At 53.2% G+C, this 18,988-nt stretch overlaps 2 protein-coding genes across 16 annotated transcripts in view; both read right to left on the reverse strand.

Annotated features, from left to right (window-relative positions):
- Nucleotides 1-12: 12 nt before the first annotated feature.
- HK3 (hexokinase 3) lies at nucleotides 13-5,433 on the reverse strand. 3 transcript variants are annotated; one of them, XM_071758906.1, is made up of 20 exons: nucleotides 5,313-5,433; nucleotides 4,956-5,102; nucleotides 4,822-4,876; nucleotides 4,578-4,740; nucleotides 4,125-4,273; nucleotides 3,848-3,967; nucleotides 3,651-3,746; nucleotides 3,467-3,566; nucleotides 3,201-3,384; nucleotides 2,875-3,030; nucleotides 2,546-2,779; nucleotides 2,166-2,470; nucleotides 1,948-2,087; nucleotides 1,681-1,800; nucleotides 1,497-1,592; nucleotides 1,283-1,382; nucleotides 960-1,143; nucleotides 726-881; nucleotides 302-535; nucleotides 13-192 (listed from the first exon to the last, which is right to left on the reverse strand). In XM_071758906.1, exons 1-20 carry the CDS (start codon nucleotides 5,366-5,368, stop codon nucleotides 57-59), a joined length of 2,931 nt encoding a protein of 976 aa, XP_071615007.1. In that variant the 5' UTR covers nucleotides 5,369-5,433; the 3' UTR covers nucleotides 13-56. The 3 variants fall into 3 exon arrangements, with proteins under 3 accessions (XP_071615007.1, XP_071615005.1, XP_071615008.1); XM_071758904.1 differs by having other exon boundaries at nucleotides 2,166-2,473; nucleotides 5,313-5,432; XM_071758907.1 differs by lacking the exon at nucleotides 302-535 and having other exon boundaries at nucleotides 2,166-2,473.
- Nucleotides 5,434-6,121: 688 nt separating this feature from the next.
- Nucleotides 6,122-18,988, reverse strand: part of UIMC1 (ubiquitin interaction motif containing 1) — a 38,723-nt gene continuing 25,856 nt past the window's right edge. For 8 of the 13 annotated variants that reach the window (XM_071758917.1, XM_071758913.1, XM_071758916.1 and 5 more), the window contains 5 exons: nucleotides 15,814-15,979; nucleotides 10,494-10,572; nucleotides 8,849-8,969; nucleotides 7,027-7,090; nucleotides 6,122-6,611 (listed from right to left, as the gene is read on the reverse strand). In XM_071758917.1, coding sequence (XP_071615018.1) covers nucleotides 6,364-6,611; nucleotides 7,027-7,090; nucleotides 8,849-8,969; nucleotides 10,494-10,572; nucleotides 15,814-15,979 — 678 coding nt within the window. In that variant the 3' untranslated portion in view covers nucleotides 6,122-6,363. Of the gene's footprint in view, nucleotides 6,612-7,026; nucleotides 7,091-8,848; nucleotides 8,970-10,485; nucleotides 10,573-15,813; nucleotides 15,980-16,088; nucleotides 16,258-16,355; nucleotides 16,509-18,988 lie in introns of those variants that run through there. The other 5 variants (XM_071758920.1, XM_071758919.1, XR_011728878.1 and 2 more) reach the window with 4 other exon arrangements.

An 18,988-nucleotide genomic window follows, 5' to 3' on the forward strand; every position in this document is an offset into this window, starting at 1 on the left:
AGGAATCAGAGATGCAGAACAAAGCACTTTATTGGGGTGACAGTGGTGGCTCTCCCTTAGAGCTCAGCCCCACGGCAGGCCACGGCTGCCACAAGTGCAGCCCCTTTCCCTGAGCCATCCTCTGATTGCAGGAAGGTGACGTTGCAGTTGGGTGCCAGTTCCCGCAGCGTCTCCTGGACGTTCTGGGAGAAGCTGGGGGGATAGAAGGGGGAAGTGAGGGCATTGCCCTGCACCCCCTGGGCCACTTTCATCCCTGTGGTACACTCCTCAGTAGGTGCCTGCCACCCCTAGCTCCACTCACCATGGATGCAGCTTGTACAAGGTGCCATCCACCCCCACGGTGACAGCCATCTTGTCTAGGCCACGGTTCTCCCGCATCTTCTCCACCACGGCAGCCAAGCCTGCAGCACAGAGCTGGGCTGCCCGTAGGGACACAGTATGGCACACCTTTCGCACCAGTACACTGTCCTCAAAGCTGGCCTGGATCCCCAGGTCCTGCAGGATGCCCTGGACCTGCCGCAGGGCCAGCCCATCACTGTCCCAGACCAGAGGCAATATTAGAACCATGGTCCCCACCGTAATCCCCATCACTGATCTCATCCCATGTGATGGAGGTTGCTGCACCCTGCGTGCATTCCCACCAATGTAGCATGGCCCCCCTTCCTAGGGTTCTGCTCCACATCCCCCACCCTGGGCTAGGGGTCCCACTGGAGCACAGCACTCACACCTCGATGGTGGAGAGGAACTTGGTCTGAAAGATGTTTCTTTCCATGAGACTGGAGCAGGGCTTGCCATGGAATAGCAGCTGTTTCTCTACCATTGCCACTAGGATGTGGCGCACAATCTCACCCAGGTACATGCCACTGATGAGCTTCTCAAACCTGCTCCAGGCACAGCTTTAGTTATTCACAGCCACCCCACCCCCCTGGCTCCCTCCCCACCCCAGGACCCTCACCCACCTCTGCTTGCCCGCATTAATTGTTTTCTCATCCACCAGCTCATCAAAAGTGGTGAAGATGCTACCCAGGCAGCCGTTGTCCCCGAAGGCCCCCCACTCCATGTTGATGCACATGCGTCCCTGCTCCCCCTCCACGGTTCCCACGTTCCTCATCTCCTCCATGTAGCAGGCATTGGACCCTGTCCCTGCAGGCCGCTCACTGGTGTCACCCCAACCCCTTCCCCACAGCCCTGGCACAGCCACCTGCCACCCCAGGACTATGCTGGGCAGGCTGAGTGGGTGGTGATGGGATGGGAGACCCACTGGTGCAAAGGGGCTCCTTACCCACAATGAGGCCGATTTCACAATTTGGATCATCATAGCCACAGGACATCATGGTTCCCACCGTGTCGTTGATCACAGCCACCACCTTCAGCCCTAAGTGCTGCCAAACCAGAGACAAGGACACATGTGGCTTAGTGTCACCCAGCTGGCTCCTGGGGCTGGCACTGCCTGGGTGCAGGGTGGCACAGGGTATGGGGTCCCAGTCCTTCCCTACTTCTTTGCGCTGGGCAGCCTCCCTCAGCAGCCGGACCACATCCTCCCCAACGCAGCCAGAGGCATTGAAGCCTTTGGTCCAGTTCAGCAGCACTGCCTGCAAGAGAGGAAGGAGCAGGAGCCAGGCAGCTGCCTCACACCCCAGGGATGTCCCCATCCCTCTGGGGCTGGAGGCCCCTCCTCACCTTATCCAGACCCAGCTGCTGGCAGGGGAAGGAGAAGGTGAAGCCGAGTGGCAAGACTTGCGCCATCAGGTCCTGCTTCTGCTGGAAGTCGATGATGCACTCCATGATGTGGTCAAAGAGCTGCGGGGTGTGGTGATAGTCTCAAGGTCCCAGGTAGGGAGATGCCATGGAGGTCTACCAGCCCCTTCCCGGGCCTGTGGGTAGTGAAAGGGGGAAGCAATTCCCACCCCTTTCCCCATCCCCCAGCCACAGACCCTCCAGCCTCACCGCCTCGCCAGTGCCTGTCATGGCTGTGGTCGGGATGACATAGATCTCACTGGCCATACGGATGCCTTCCTTCCCCACATGCACCACCAGCACCCGGAAATTGGTCCCCCCCAGGTCCAGCGCCAGGAATTCACCTTGCTCTGTGACAAGCAGGCACAGGGTGTCAGCGCAGCCACAGCCCTCCTGGCACCCCCCTTCTCCAGGTCCCTGCCCCTCACCTTTGCCATCGGGGGTGGCACAGACATAGGTGGGCAGCATGCGGACGCAAGCATTGGCGTGGGTGTCCCGGCCCAGCCCCAGCTCCATCTCCTGCCTCATCAGCGCCTGGACGTGCTTAAGGTCATCGTAGCTGAGCCGCAGCGGTGCCAGCAGCTGGTCCACTTCACGGCGCTGGGCCGCCAGGCGTAAAGCCACTGCTGTCACCATGGCTGCCCCCCGCCCAGTCCCATCCACTGCATGCAGGAGGGTGGTGGTGCACTCAGGGGCCAGCAGCCCTGTCACGCTCTGCAGGATCTCCCCAAACCTGCTAGGGGAAGAAGACAGCGAAGGATGGGCTCAAGTTATCCCGCCAGGCTGGGACCCTGGGGTCTCTCCTCACCTGGGCTGCCTCTGGTACAGCTGTCCTTCCACCCCCACGTTGACTGAGAGCTGATCCAGATCCCGGGCCTGGCGCATGTGGGTGAGGATGGCGGCCAGCCCGGCGGCACAGAGCGCGGCAGCACGACTGACCACGGCCCGGCAGACCTGCTGCACCCGGCAGCAGTCCCGCTCACTGGGGCTCAGCCCCAGAGCCTCCAAAATCTTCCTTGCTGTCTCCATGCCGTCCTCGCCACTGGAAGGGAGAGCACAGTGCTGGTTCACAGGGCCACCCACACATCCATCCCCACTCCTCCCACCTGCTGCAGCTCCTGGTGTCCAGACACTCACTCGATGATATCAAGGACCTGCTCTGTCCTGATCACATCTTTGGTCCTCAGGCTAGTGACATTGCTCCCAACGAAGAGTGCTTTCTCTGCAGTCAGGGATATCAGCACGTGCCGGACAATCTCCCCCAGGTACAGGCCCCCCACCAGCTTCTCAAACCTACGTGGAGCCCAAGCAGGGGGTCAGTCATCCCCCTCCAGCACTCCTCAGCCCTTTGAGAGCACCCAGGAGCATCACAGGGGAGCATGTGCTCCTGTTGGTGTGGCCTGGTATGCTCAGGGGTGGATGGGGAGTCCCAGGACTTCGCCCTTGCATGAGGGTGGGAGCACCTTTTCAACCCAGGGTCGCAGGATTCCTGGTCCACACGTTGGTCATAAGGGGTCAGGATGTCATTCAGGGAGCCATCTTCCCCAAACGAGCCCCACTCAGTGTTGACACACATCCGCCCACTGGTTTCCTCCACCATCTCCACCAGCTGTGCCTCGGCCATGAAGCAGCTGTTGGTGCCCGTGTCTGTGGGGGAAAAGGGGGTGAGAGCACTGGCACAACCTCCCCAGCACTCACCATTCTGGCACACATGATTCCTGCTGCTCACCCACTACTAAGGCGATCTCACAGGGTTTGTCCCCCGAGCTGCAGGTCATGATGGTACCTACAGTGTCATTCAATAGGGCAACAACATCCACGTTGTAGATCTGGCCAGAGGCAGAGAAAGAGCATGGTCAATCCCCCCATAGGAGCAGCCGCTATCCAGGCTGCTCTTCCTCATGGACCCCAACCTCCTGACTGTTGATGGCTTTCTGCAGCAACTGCACAACGTCCTTTCCCTCCACATCACTGCAGCAAAAGCCCTTGGACCAGGAGATGAGTTCAGCCTGTGGAGAGCACATGGCTGAGCTGTAGACCTCTGCCACCAGGGCCAGCACCTGATGTGCCAGGGAGAAAGTGGCTGCAGCCAAGGGCAGGGTCTATTCACCTCATCCAGCTTCTTCTGCTTGCAGCTGAAGGGGAAGACAAAGCCCAAGGGGATGGGAGTCTGGGGGCTGTCGATGCCAGACAGGAACTGGCGCACACATTGTGCAATGAAGCCAAAGAGCTGCAAATACAACGTTGAGTGACTGGCTACTCCCCTCATCTTGTACCCAGGCTGCAGGAAGCAGCCCAGAGGCCCAGCACTGGCCTGGAACCCTGCTGAGCCTCCAGGCTGCTGGGTAGCCCAGCACCAGCCACCCTCTGCCATGGCCTCCTCATACCTCTTCCCCCTTGCCCTGCATGACGCTCTCTGGTACGTCAAAAATTTTGTACATAATTTCAGGGCTGTGGTTGCCATCTCCCAGGAGCTTCACCCACAGGGTCCGGACATGCTTCTGGCATAGCTCCACCACCAGCAAGTTCCCCTTCTCTGCAGAGGAGCAGAGGTGGTGTGAAGCAGACCTGCTCTGTGGCAGATCCCCCAAATCTTTTTTTCACCCTGTCCCATGGACAGTCAGTCACCCACAGGGGAGGCTCCAAAGAGCCTGAGATGACCACAAAGCCTAAGGAAGGCAGTTCCTGGCCTCTGACCCTGCACTGGGGGCTGGCAGAGACGGTGCAACCCCATGGCTGACCAGAGACCAGTCCTCCCCAGCACCTGCAAGGCCAAATCCATCAAAGTGTGTGGAGCTGCAGGGAGCTGAGCAGCACGTCCCCAGGCTCAGCTGCCTTACCAGTGCCATCGGGTGTGGAGCAGATGAAGGTGGGCAACATCTGCACACAGGACTGTGCATGGGTCTCACGGCTCAGCCCCTTGAGCATGGCCTCCATCATGCGGCTCTTCACCAGCTGCAGCATCTCCAGTGGGATGGTGAGTGACAGTAGGGCTCGTTGCATCTGGGGGATGGCTCATTAGGACAGGCTGAAAGGGCAGGGGGGCCCTCACTGGGCAAGGGGCAGTGATAGGACTTTCATTACCGGTGCACAGGCAGGACCATCATCCTGGTTGCCCAGCTGATGAGCTAGTGAGGAGCTGTAGTGAGAGATGTGGCAAGTCACCTGCTGAGCCCCGACCCTGCAAGAGGACAGGACACACGAGCAGGGCCTCCCACCTCCCCTCCGCATCCCTGCTTCCACCCGGCAGCCGGGAGTAGAGGGGGAAGCGGCGCCCGATGACGACGAGGGTGTGGGGACCGTCCTCGGGGGCTGCGGGAGAAGGGCGCTGGCACTGCCTTGCCCTGCCCATGTCTTCCCTCCACCTGCAAGGTCAGAGGCTGGTATCTCCCCTCCCCGGGGAGATGCAACACCGGGGTAACAGGGGAAGCCTGCTCAGCCCTATCCCCAGACCCGACTACGGCTTCCCCAAGCCTGACTTCGCTCTACCGCCGCCGGGCCGGAGCCGGTTCAGGACCGGGCAATGGGGGGTGGCGGGGCTCTGTTCCCAGGCGACACTGGCTATCCTGCCGTACCGGCCAGGCTGAGACCGGGAGTGGCGACGGGAGTGGCGACGGGAGGGGCTGGCCATGGTGGAGGGCCCGGTGGCGGGGCCGGTGGCGGGCAGGCCGGTGGTGGGGGGGGGGGAGAGGCGAGGGGGCCGCTGGTGGGGGAACCGTTGCTAACGCCGCTGTCGTTGCCCCGGTAACAGAAGCAGCGCCCGCAGGCGCCCCGCCCCGCCCCGCCCCCATTGGCCGCCGCGCCGCGCCGCTGGCCAATAAGCGGCCCCGCGTGCTGCCGGGGGGAGCCCCCGCGGGAGGGGCCTCTCCCCCCCCCTCCCCGCAGCGTCTCTCGCGCTTCCCATTATCGCTTTTACATTTAAATCCGAATTTCAATTAGCTCCGCGTCAGCTCGTCCCGTTAATTAAGCAGCACAGTGATGAGTTCCGCCCGTTCCCGGTGAGGGGCTCCCCGGCGGGGCGAAGATGCCCTCCGGGGCTCCATCCCGCCCCTGAACGCGCCGCTGGCTGGAGCAGGCAGAGCCGTTCCTGACACGGGGACCCGGCTGACAGCCGAGCCGCCCGGCGGGCGGGGAGGCCCCAAGGACATGGGGACACTGCGGCCGTAGCTCCACCGGTCTCTGTCATCCGGCACCAAGGTGCCCTCCGCACTCCCAGTAGGGAAAGGCACCGCTGTGCCGCTCCCCAACACAGGGCACCGCAGCCCCCGAGCTCCCACCACTTTCCAGAGCCCGAGGACTGACCTCGGGAAGTGCGATTTTGGACGCACCTCCCTCCAGTGCCTCCCATTCCCCAGAGAAAGACAGCACATCTCCTCCGTGTTGCTGCAGTTTCATAAAAACATACATAAATATATTTCCATTTCTTTAACAGAGAGCAAAGCTGCACAGGCACCTATAAAACACACAGTCACTTCTCCACCCAGCACTCCCTGCACAGGTTGTATAAAACATAGAAAAGGGGGGTGGGAGAAGAAGGCTGCAGTTGAAGCAGGGTTATGGTGCCACACAGACCCTTGCTGGGGTGCAGGGAGCCGGGGGGGGGGGGTTCCCTCTGCACCACCGGCCTCAGAACTTGCGTTTTCTCCGCCGGCAGCCTTTGGTCTGTTGCTGACTGCCCAAGTGAAGAGCTGCGTGTGGCTCCAAGTCCACTGCACAGTCCATGGCTTCCGAGGAGGGTTTTGCAGAGGAGATGTCAAAAGGAAGGTGCTGAAGGGAGCTGGGGCTGTGTGCTGCTGCCCCCCCAGCTCTGTCTGAGAGTGCAGGAGGGGACTGTTGGTCTCCTAGTTCAGAGAGGGTGGTCCCCGCATCACCACCTGCAAAAAGAGCAGAGGTCAGCCCTGCCTGGCCACCCCCGGCTGCAAGCCATGCACAATTCTCTCACATGCTGCTGAATTTCTTCCCACTCATCTCCTCCTGTCCTTGGACCCGTGGGGGAAAGTGCCAATGTTCAGGCAGGGAGGGGAGCACCCTGCCAGCCCCCAGGAACTGGGCATCTCTTGGTGCAGTGACCAAGAGTACCCTCCCACCCCTGCAAGGGCTCTGGGCACCTGCAGAGGCACAGGCAGTGATGGGTGCAGCCAGCTGGGGGTGACAATATCCATCCAAGCCCATAGCTTCCTCCTCTGCTCAGGAAGAGCAGAATCCTTCCAGGGGAACTTGCAGGACCACAAGAGGAGAGCAGGGAAAGGGCAGCCCTGACCCAGGGAGGCACAGAAAGCAGCTTCCCACCTGCAGACCCGCTCTCTGAGAGCTCCAGCATCCTGAGGAGTCCCCTCTCCTGCCTTCCAGCATCCTGCCAAGGAAGAAAACCATTGTCACAGTGCTGCCATAGCCAGGGCAGTCCCATGGCCCCGTGTTCTCCCAATCCCCAGCACCAGGCTTGGCACAAGTGGCTGCATTTCCAGGGCTTCCAGCTGAGCAGTGCTGGCCACTAATGAGAAGGACACTGCCTGGTGTCCAGCCTGAGCGGTGCATCAGCAGAGGCAGCTGAGAGCAGTTACAGCAGAGCCCAGTAAGAAGGGTGGCCAGGGTGCAGGAAGCCATCCCAGAGCCCAGTGAGCGTGGGGCTGCAACAGAGAAATCTGAGCACCAGGGCACATCCCCAGCCCTGTGACCCTGAGGACGGGCCCCAGCCTGCTCAGTCCAAGGGCACAGGGGCTTAGTAATGCAGGGAAGAGCCTTCACCCAGGGTACAGCCAGATGAGAAAATAACAAAGTCAGGGGTTGGGAAGGGACCTTGAAAAATCATCTAATCCAACCCTCACAAGAAACACACCTCATGCCCCCTCTCAGCCCCTGGGAAGATGCAGCTTCCTGGCTGTATTGAGCCTCGCTGGCCCACCAAAGCCCCTTCTCCTGGCCACTCCCTGTCCCCAGAACTGCCCTAGAAGGAGCTGGCATCCTGGCTGCAGGGTTGCAGCTGCAGGGCACCACAGAATGGGCTGTGTCAGGAACCCACAAGCCCAGGAGTGCCATAGGAAACTTTCCAACAGCCCAGCCCAGGTACAATCTGATCACCCTGGTTAGCTGCCACCATAGCACAAGGCATGACCAGAGGCAGCACAGAGACTTGTCAAGGCATCCCAAAGAGCATCCAAGCTCCAGCACCTTTCCCCTGTGCCCATGCCTGTGTACAGGACCCCACATGCCAGCCAGCTGTGGAGCAGAGGGACAAACAGCCCCCATGGAGCCAGTGACATGCAGGAGCAGCAGTGCCCTGCAGTACTCTGAACCACACAATGTCTGGCTGTATCCCAGTGAAATGCATCAACCAGAAATCTCATCATTTGCATCTTAATCCCCAAAGGGCTGAGGCCTGTGATGGATTTAAAGGATTATACAAAACTAAGACATCATGTTGCATCCTCACGCTGAGAATCACATTTCTGAGCACAGACAAAGCTGTAGCACTAGGACTTTGCCCACAGGACTCAGCAGGAAGACCCAGAAGGACCCTCTGTGCTGCCCTGGGACCACCACGAGCAGGAAAAGCACAGTGGGTGCCAACACCTGGTGGGTGATTGTGAGCCAGATGCTACCCACACTCCTGCCTCCCACGTCCCCCTAGCAAAGCACATTCCCCACACCCATTATACCTCCAGCATATTCATTCCCCCACAGGGATACTACAACTTGCTCCTGGCACAGAGTGGTGCTCCCTGATCCAGCTCTGAAGCCCTCCCCATGGGAAAGGGCTTGTGGATGGAGTCAGCTATGCCTGTCACCCTGACACTGCCCTCCATCTATATTCAGCTGAAAAGTCTGCAGGACTGAGGCACACTGTCTGGCAGCAGGACAGCCCTGGCTGCCTGCCTGCTGGAGAGGTTCCTGGCAGCTCTGCTGGATTAGCTCACCCCAGGGACTGGTCCATGCTCCCACAGAGCATCGTGAGAGAGAGGGCAACGTGTTCTCCATCCCTGGCAGCACACCGAGGCAGGCAATGCTACACCAGGTCAGCACAACCCATCAAATAGGAAAACTGCTCCTGCTGCCAACCCAGTCCCAAACCCAGCACACAGCAGAAGAGATGGTCTGCAGGGTTGCCCCTCACCTTGGTGCTTCGCAGCCTCCTGGTTCCCTGAGCTTGCCTAGCAGCCTGAAGGCAGCTGTCCACATGCCTCTGATACTGCAGCAGTGGCACCAGTGACTTACAGAGGTAGCACTTCTCAAACCTGCCAGGCAGCAAAGGACAGAGCACTGCATTAGGATTCACTGGGGTCCCAGCCACCAGCAGTGACATTCCTCCTCCAGGACATGCCATGAAGAAGACGTGTCAGCAGACCAGGTCTTGCTCAGTGGGGTCAGGCCAGCACCAATGGCAAAGACTGAGTGATTATCAGTTTTCCCTGTCTGTTCCTTTGTATCCTGCTGCTGCAGCAGCAGGACAGTAATCAAATCTGCTCATCTAACTAATCTCAAACACCGCTGATTTCTCCCTAGACATAAAGCACCCTGTCAAAATCCACAGAAATGAAGTGTGAGGGCTTTGCAAAGGGGAGTTAAATTCTGCCTGAAAAGCAAACCAAGTGTGTTAAATCAGAAAGACATTTTACCAGGGCTGGATGAACTTGTCTGACTAGTAAATCAAGTCTCTCTCTGCACTGTCTCCATTTTACAGCATGCAATGCTGGGTGAGGAATGCAGACCACAAGTTTCTGCTGGGGGGCTGGCACAGCACGTTCCTCAGCCCCCCTTATTTGTGTAGAAGATGCCCAGGCTCACTCAAAACAACTGAGTGTGCCTTGGGAAGGTAATTATCCTGGGTGAAGGGAGATGAAGGTCAGACACGGATTTACACAGCTACACTTACTTTCACACCAGCTCTCGGCAGGGACTGAACACTGCAGAAGAGGGCACTGGTTCTTCAAGCATCCACCCAGAGAGCTATTCAGGAATGGACTGACTCCAAGGAGAGATGAGCCCACAGGGACCAGCCCCAGCAGCATTGTCTTCAGTTTGATAAGCAGTATTCCCCTAGTAAAACTCACCCCAGGCTCTAAAACGTGTACAGAGAGGCCCCATCAGGCAAAACTCTGCTGTACTTTTCCCGTATTTTCTTTCCAGTCAGTGCTGATTACCCATATAATGTGTCTAAACAGAAGCTGTCCTCTCTATAATTAGCCTAATTCCATTAGTGATGTTGCCATCCACTGTTTCTAACAGCAAAATTGCTTCCATAGCAGGGATTTTACTGTCAGATCCACTCTTATGATGCTTTGTGTGGGTGGTAGGAGGAGGGGATGCATGGAAAGAGATTAAACAAAGCCACTGCTATTCTGAAAGTCTAATTTAATTAAGAATATCACTACAGGTGCCATGTTGACAGCCTCCCTGTCCTAGCCTCTTCTGTTCCTGGGGTTACCGAGCTCAAATCTCTCATTAGAAACTGGCTGAGTAAGCACCATTTTAGCTACAGCTTCCCTTACAGGGGCCACAGACCAGGCATCCCTGACCTGCCATGGATTGGGATGAAGGGAAATTAGTGCAAAAATAAACAATCTGAGAACAGCAAATTCCTCTTGCTTCAGTGTAATTATAGCCAGCGCTGCAACAAGAGGCACTGAGAGAAGGCAATTTCTTAGGGAAACATTGCTATGAGGCTAATAGCCAGCACTGGTACAGGAATAAAGACATCCACAGGCAAGCCAGAACTGCACCACAGAAACCATCTCAGAGAAGCAACCATACCTACTTACTTGTCAGTGTCTAAGGATGTTGGGCCACTTTCTCCACTGGCAGCTTTTCGTCTTGCCTCCCTCTGATGCCGGGTGAGCACTGAAGGAAAAACAAAGGGTTACCTGCCATCCACCCCAAAAACATCTCCACACCATGTTCAAATACAATTTACAATCTCTTGCACTCAGAGCTACAGCAGAAGTGATGGTAGAGGCAAAGAAAACCGGGCTGGGACAGGCAGGGTCTTCTTTCTAGCAGAAGATGTATCTGTCTAGTTCTCCTTTTTTCTGGAGGATACCAAAGTTACCTTCCCAGGAGTCAGAAGCAGCCAGCCATAGTGTGCAGTTTACAGTCATTTTAAAGCTGATGTGCAGCAGCAAAGCAGCCTGGGAGAAGAGTTTCACAGCTGCTCTAGCAGCTCACAGCTCCACTCCCTGCCAAACCAAGTGCCTGTGCCTACCCCAGGGGAAGGAGTGTGGTCACTGTGAGCTCCAGGGGAAGCAGAGCTCAGGTGAGGGCCACCAGCCCTCCTGCAGCCCTCCTTGCTGGAGAGGGAAACAGCTCATGCTGGAAAGGGAAGGTTACAACCACCAGCCTATACTCACTGCTCTTCCCACTGCCCATATGAACCACAGTGATCTGTGCTATTGTCCATCCACTCGCAGCTCTGTGGGTTCTCTGGATGAAGACCTCTACCAGGGCAAAGCATCTCCAGCAGCAGCAGGGAAGGCCCAGCTCTGACACATGTGAGTAGCCAGCAAGATCCTGGCTGACCAGCATGCTGATGACTGGTCCAACAATTTTTGTTCCTTCAGCAAGCCCAAGCAGCCTTTCCAAACCTGCTCTCTAGGCATTTGCAGGGATCATGTCAGAGCGTTATCTCTTTCAGTTGAATTCCTCTCAGAGTATTCCTGTTGACATGCCACCAGCAAAGATCCTCAGGGAACATATCAGATAGCTTAGCTTGCTGCACCAGGGACGTTCAAGACTCCAGCTCCAAAGCAGATGTCACGGTAAGCACTCTCAGGCAAGCTGCCTAAGGGGACAATGCAGGCAGCTACTTTCCAGCCCAGTGACATTGCTTACTGCACTCTCAATTAGGAGAAAAGTCCATACCCAAGATACAGGCACAACAAACCTGTTACTGCTGGCCCATCATCTGTGATAAAGAAAGGGATGTGCAATATTTTTTGCAGAACAAAGAAAATCCTTCAGGGTTTTAGCAAAGCCCTATCTCCAGAGTGTTAGGCAAGCCCAACCATCACGATGCTGATACAACACAGCCTTTCCCTTAGTACCAATCACTGATCTGCAGCCACAAATGCCAAATGTACTGCAAGATGCTCAGCAACCATTGGGGCTGACAGGAGACATCCACACTGAAGAAACAAGGTTGAGAATTTCCCCAGGCATGGGTATTGTCTTGTAGGCAATGACTGATACCAACTGCTCAGCTCTCACAGCCACCAAAGCAGACCTCTCTCTTTAACTTAGCCTGGCCCACATTTGAAGCAGCAGCTCGACTAGGAGGACTGGCAACCATGGCCACCCCTCAGGCCATCCAACCTCCCAACATCCCAACTACTGTGCATGTTTGACAGTGTGGTGAAAGCTGCTCTCCAAATCAGCGAGCACTCGTTAATATTCCTTTAACACTGTCTCAGGAGCCTCGTGCATCAGCTCAGGTGTTAATCAGTTCTATTTTCTTCCAAAAGCAGTGAACACATCTGGCATAATAGGCCCATTAGAGATGTCTGGGACCAGCTCCACAGCTGCCCAGGGGAAGACCTCCAGCTGTGCTGCTGGAAGCAGAGGCACCGGAGAGAGAACAGGGCCAGCTGGCAAAGCACGACCTCTATCAAGATATGGTGGCTGCTCACAGGAAGGAGGTTCAGAACAAGGGAAAACACTTGCTATGGGGAAAATCCTCACCACAGAGCAGTGCAGACCCACTGTGTAACAGAGGCCTTTTAACTGGCTTTGTAACTCTTCCAGATGTGATGCTTTTCACTGGGTCTGACACACTCTGTAGCCCAAGAACAACCTTTTCCCTGGCTCGGCATTTCTTCTGGTTGGCAAGTCATCCTTGGCCTGCCTGGCTCCAGCTCACACCCTGGGAAAGAGGAGCAAACTGCCAAGTCAGGTGAACATGCAGAGCTGTGAGGGCACAGTCACCAAGCTCCTCACATGGATGCATGACCCACCAGGGATCTGATCCATCAATCTTCCTCCCCAATCTCTCTACCAGCAGCACCATGTTTTGTGTGGGATCTTATCCATGTCAGGCTCTCATTGCCTGCATCTTGTCCTTTCTCAGAAGTGATGAAGCTTTCCTCTGCACCTGTTCTGCTACTCTTCCTGATGTATCAGTGCCACTTCTGTTGATGTCAGGAGCTTTTTAATAGCACCAGTGCTGCTGCTGAAGACTGAGAGCTGCGTAAAGTTGCATTTGAGGCTTTGTGAGGAAGGGATACACCAAATGCTCGTTTTTCTTGAGCTCACAGGGGAAATGAGAGGTTGAGACCACATCGATGGAGGAACAGAGAATGGCCCAAAGTTTGAGACTATACTTGGTGGTGGCCAAGCCTGACCTCTAGACTGAGACCAGCAGATTCCTGCATTGGCAGCAGCAAGTGATGGATGCAGTGACTCCAGCTGAGAGCCCCCGTCACACAGATGAGCCCTTCATCCGAGCATGTGAAGGAAGAAGGTGGTGGCACATCACTCATGTACTTGGAATTAACACCAGTCACTGAGCTGGAAACCTGAACCTTCCTCAGCCTGGTATAGTACTAAGCAACAGCAGGCTTTTCTCTCTCACAGGAAAACAGAAATTCATTATCAGATTTTCATACTGCCCAGATATATGGTGGTCTGGCATCCAGCCAGGGCAAGTGTCTACATACATAGGGGAAGCAACTGTATCACACCTTGCCCAGTTAACTCACTTGAAAACCTGTCTTTAAATATCACAACACTGAAAGACTTTGGTGCATGATTAGGAGAGGGAAGAGAGGTAAAACCAGCAAGAACCTGTCCCTTTGTAATTTTAAAAACACTGACAGCTACAGTCTGCAGGATCGCACAATCTTTAGTTCTAGAGACATCAGAACGAAATCCAATAAATCCAATGACAGACCAGGAAGCCCAGATCCAGAGCAGCAAAGGAAAACTAGAGCCATCTTTTCTTAACCAATAGGGACATGCTTAGAGGGCACACAAGGCTGTTGTGCTCTCAAGGAAGCCAGCAGCCAGCCAAGAGCACACATTGCTGCAGCAGTAGAGGGTAAATTCTGGACTCACACATTTGCTTCAGAAAACAATGCTCCTACCTCTTTTTTTCTCCCCCTGTGTCAGTTTTACCTATGGATTTTGTACTAGTGATGAGTGCTAAGGTAACAGCTCTGAAAACAGAGTTCTTTTGTACCTGCACAAGCCACTGTCTGGCCTCTGCTCAGAGCTAAACATCATTCCTGCCTATTCAACCCAAACCCCACTGACCAGCCCATCAGCTCAGACATTTCTGGGTGACTGCTGCCTTGGCACAGCCATTGGGAAGCAGACTGAGGTGCCTTGCCAGCCAGAGCCCCAGAAGGATTCCTGTATTATGTGCTTCTCCCAGTCCAGGCAGCCCATGGTGCTGCAAAGACTTTCCATGCATGCAACACAGGAATCACAGGCTGTTATGGCTAATAAAGCCTGGTCTCTACAGGGAAAATGCTAAAGTAACTGGCAACAGAAAATCCAAAAGACTGTGATTTCATCTGAAAACCATTGCTCTGCTTAGAGCTGTTACTGTAGACCAGAATCCCTTTTGTTGCAATTTTTATGCTAGTTTTCATACAAGGGGATTGTTCTGAAGAAGCCAGAGCAGCAGAGCAGCAATTCTGAAATAACTACCCTTACAAACACACCTAAGGAGACCAGTCTGGAAGCAGAGGGGAGAGGCCATCCTCGAACTCTGTCCTGCTGAAAGCCAACACCAAAGGAAAGAACAAATTCCCTCACACTGCCAAAGAATTCAAAGCCTTTTCCTGATCACAGTCAGGATTCCCCAGGATCAAAGGATGTACTCAAAGTCCAGCTACACAAGAGACCAGATTACCACAGGGCCAAAGACATTCCTGCTAAAATGCATACTAAAAATCCATGCTGCAAAATGGAGCAGAATAATACCTTTATCACTGTTGAGGATGGGAGAGAAGCTGTGATAATTTGTGATTTGCCTGAGCTGAATGCTTTGCATTAGTGGCTGGTTTGTGCCTGCAGAGAGAACTCCCCACCAAAATTCAGCACCCAGAAGTATCAGCCATCCACCCAGCACATCATATGCCCAAAGATTTAGTAAACAAGGACCTTGAATTTTAAAACTACATAAACTCTTCTTTAAGATTACATGGGGAAACATCCTCCTGCTAAAGGAATGCAGAAGTTACAGATCTTGTACTAGCTCAAATTTGCTCAAACATCATAGATTTAAGTTGCATTTAATAACCCAGTATGTAACTGAAATTTATATTTTCACAACCTGAAAACTTAATCTTATTGCAAGCTTCTACTTTGATATCATCTGTCATTGTGCTAACACTGACATTACATTTCAAGCAGCAGCTAAAACATAACTCATTGAATATGTTGATAACCAACTTGTGTATTTGTTCACTTCAGCTCTACAAAGGTTGGCTACAGAAAACTGATAGAGAGAAGACTGCAAATACGATTAATATGGGCATTCTGACCATGCATCTAAGCCTCATTCTTCACATGAAGGAGAAAAATCCAAGCTCCCAGATCAATAGCTATCATTTTTCAATTTTATAGGAACAAGAGGGAAACTTTTCTGCATCTCTTGCAGCTGAACAAGCCATTTTTGAACATACAAATGTCAGACTCATTGCAGAGCACAGGCCGTGCCTGGAGTGCTACAAAACATTCTCCTTTCTTGAGAGCCCTGAGGGATGCTCACCCACGTGGCTCAGGAACCTGCCATTTTCTACGACCAGCAGATGCTCTGCAGGTCCTCACAAAACACATTTATGAGTACTGCTTGAAGCATACAAGGCTAGATCCTAACATAACATTCAGCTTATATGCTTCCAAGGGACTAATAATGCGACAAATTACAAATTTCATTAGAGAGAAGGTGCTTTTGTGCAGGAGGTGCTGGAAACTCTGATACCACTTTCCTGGTGATGGAACAAGGCAGAGTGAACAAATCCCTCTACATGCCACAACATGCACCAAATAACCCCCAGGGATAGGACTGCAGCACCTGGCCACAAGTAACAAGGTAAGGGGACGAGCACAAAAAGCAAAGACACAGAGCAGCACTTGGCAGACCTGGACTCTCCCCGCCATCCTCCTCTCCAACGCCGTTGCAGTACATGGCATGCAGCTCAATCTCTGCAGCTGGAAAGCCTTGGTCACACAGTGGGCATAACACATGGTCAGCAGCTGCAGAACTGTTCTCCAACACAGCCCTGCCAGCACCTTCATTTCCATCAGCCTAAGGAAAAAGAAAAAAATTAGCCAGGCAGTCAATTGTGCTGATTCTCTTGGTTTTTTTCTAGGTGCAGAGCTCTGTGCTGCCTAGTAGCTACTCACCCTAAGTTTTCTTGGAAATGTTTGTTCTCCCTTCATCACATACTGGTCAGAAATACCAACACTGTCTGAGTAAACTGTGCAGCACTAATAACTAATTCTTCTTCCAAAGGCAACATGCCCTGCTCAATCACAGTGAAACCTCCTTGCACAGCCATGCACACCATCTAAGTCAAACATCACCTGTACTACCACAGAAAAATGGCAAATCTTCCATTAATCAGGAAAGCTCAGAAGCGAAACTGATGGAAAATTCATGGGGCAAAGCAAGAGTTCAACACCTGACTTGAGCTCTTCAGTTTCTGGACATGATCCATGCTACACAGGCGGCACTGTCTGGGAACAGAGCTTCCCTCAGGATGAAAGGAGGCTGCTGTGTTCTTAGGGAGTCTGGAGAGCTCCTCCTCTCTAGAGGAGGCGGCTGGAGCAGACATCTGAGGGGACATGGATCAAGAAGAGAAGCAACACTGTTAAAAATCCATGTTGCACAAAATTACTAGCAGTGGCTTTTCACCAGTGCAAAATGTCACAGCCTGTGTTTGTTCTCTTTGTTGCCACCACCACTTATCAATATTCCCTTTTTGCATTGGTTACACAGCCCCAACAGTGCCCCAATGCCCATGTGCAGAGATACAGCCTGCTCCCTAACTCTACCAATGCTCCCAAGACACAGCAGACTACTGCCATCTCACTCATAACCAGATCTCTGCTTAGTCAGGCTTGCTATAAGATTTTTTCACCTTTAAGAACCTCCCACCTCCTCCACCCCCCAATTATTTTTACAAGTTATTTTGCTATTAAGCATGTATAATAAACCTATGGGAAAATATATGAGAATTTCCTGTTCTTAAGGCTAAGCAGTGATGTGTAAACAGCATGCAGCAAAACTGCTGTCTGGTATAATGGTATAATTTCAGGGAGAAGCAACTGAGGTCAGCCAAGATGCTCAATGCCACTGGAGCATTACTTGGTTTATTACTTACTTTCCCAAACAAGGGTCTGATCCTGATTTTTATGTCCTAAAGGGAAGGAGGGTGCTTTGTAGACTCAAAGCAGCTATGCAAAAAGCTAAAGGACTGGGCCTTAAACTGAGAATCTGATTCACAAAACACGTTTCTCCCAGACACTGAGCCTCTGGAACAACTCTCTTATTTCAAGGGAGGCTCTCTGCTCCAGATTTCTGTGGAGAACTTGCCACAAGAGTTCCTCCAGCCACACACAGGCTGCTGAAGTACACTGCTTACAGCATTAGCACTTGTAACCTGCTCTCACAGCTCAGTGTCACCACATCTTGAAGTCCTCACTGTGGGGCGTTACACAGAAGAGACATAGAAAACACAATGTGTCAAACATAAATGATCAGATCAAACCTGCATTATCCTAGTCAGACAACACACAAAAATTATGATGGGAAAAGCAGCAGGCACTACTCCCTTCTAGATGCTTTTTTAAAAGCAATCTTGGGAGATCGACAATTCTGCCCAACCTGTCCACCTACAGTTGGTGGTAAATTACTAATTTTAAATGGAAATGCAGCATTCGGTGACTAAGGACACACAGTCCTAAACTGCTTGTACAAACTTTGCAGTAAGAAACTGGAAAACCTCAACTGCAGAGACAATCACCCCTGTCAGAGGCTATTTGGTGTCCTCTTTAGCAGAGGAAATTGCCTACAAGACACAGTACCTGCAGCCAACAGCCAGCCAAGAGCAACGCTAGAGGCTGAGCTCAACAAGGCTCCTGGGTCCTGTCTCAGCATCTGGCAGGAAGAGGTCAGTCCCAGGGGTCTACACTGGCTTCATGCTAACCACTGATGCACATGGGAGCTGTTTCTGCAGACTTCCTGAAGGGCTGCAAGGCTTCTGACCAGTACCTGCTGCCAACCATCGTGGTGTCAAACAGTCCCTAGGAAGCTGCCCCGCACCACTCCCGAACACTGTGCTGATCCCAGTATCGTTCTGGAATACCTTTAAGATCACTGAGTCCAACCATTAACCTAACTCTACTAAGGCCAATGCTAAGCCATATTCCTAAGCATCATCTATCTGCCTTTTAAGCATCTCCAGGGATGGTGATTCAACCACCTCCCTGGGCAGCCTGTTCCAGTGTTTAATAAACCTTTCCGAGAAGAAATTTCTTTTAATATCCAATCTAAACCTCCCCTGATACAACTTGAGACTATTTCCTCTAGTCCTGTTGCTTGCTACTAGGAGAAATGACAAACCCTCACCTCACTACAATATCCTTCTTCCAGGTGATACCCAGAGGTGACACCTCTCTGCCAAGCACAAGGGACCAGGTAGTAGTCTGGCCATAGCCAAATGGGTCAAGAACATGCTTTGGACCTATGGCTACCCAGCTCAGCACAGGTCCACCACTTCTCCCTGCTGCAGTCTCTAATTGACCGAGCAGTGGTTTGAGGTACCTGCAGAATGAAAGGCACATGAGAGCAGAAGCTGGTTTATTAAGAGGCCTGTGACAATGAGACATCAGAGCTGCAGACGCACTGTACAAGCTGCAGACTCCCAGAATGAGCTTTCCACAAATGAATCCTCTTGTCAAGAGCTGTATGATTCTGTATTCATGTACCCTGCCAGAGGAGTACTTGGCAACTCCTTTGATATCGCTCTCTAAATTAATAGACAAAGGGAGTTTTATCAGAAGCAGGAACTGAACTCAGATGTTGATACAGCGACAGCTGCAAAGCAATTGCTGCACAGGTGTGACAACATGAGGAAAGGAGCCACACAACAATGCACATCTGCACGGGGAGGTAAGAGAATAGCCCTGCCACTGACTTACTATCGCTATTAACTATTACTGCACAAAAAACAAGATTCCAAGGCTTGGGCCACTCTCCTTGAACTGCAAACCACCACCAGCCCTCAACAATTCAATATCATCTTTAACCCAT

The sequence above is a fragment of the Heliangelus exortis genome, chromosome 15 (assembly GCF_036169615.1).
Source record: "Heliangelus exortis chromosome 15, bHelExo1.hap1, whole genome shotgun sequence".
Taxonomy (NCBI): domain Eukaryota; kingdom Metazoa; phylum Chordata; class Aves; order Apodiformes; family Trochilidae; genus Heliangelus; species Heliangelus exortis.

What these genes read in the sequence shown, in the direction of transcription:
- HK3 (XM_071758904.1), bottom strand. Translation starts at nt 5,368, where the DNA reads ATGGCCAGCCCCTCCCGTCGCCACTCCCGTCGCCACTCCCGGTCTCAG. An exon ending in AGCAGAAGAAGCTGGATGAG is followed by an intron (nt 3,747 to 3,847) that starts GTGAATAGACCC and finishes TGCTCTCCACAG; the next exon opens with GCTGAACTCATCTCCTGGTC. An exon ending in TGCCACCCCCGATGGCAAAG is followed by an intron (nt 2,088 to 2,165) that starts GTGAGGGGCAGG and finishes TGCTTGTCACAG; the next exon opens with AGCAAGGTGAATTCCTGGCG.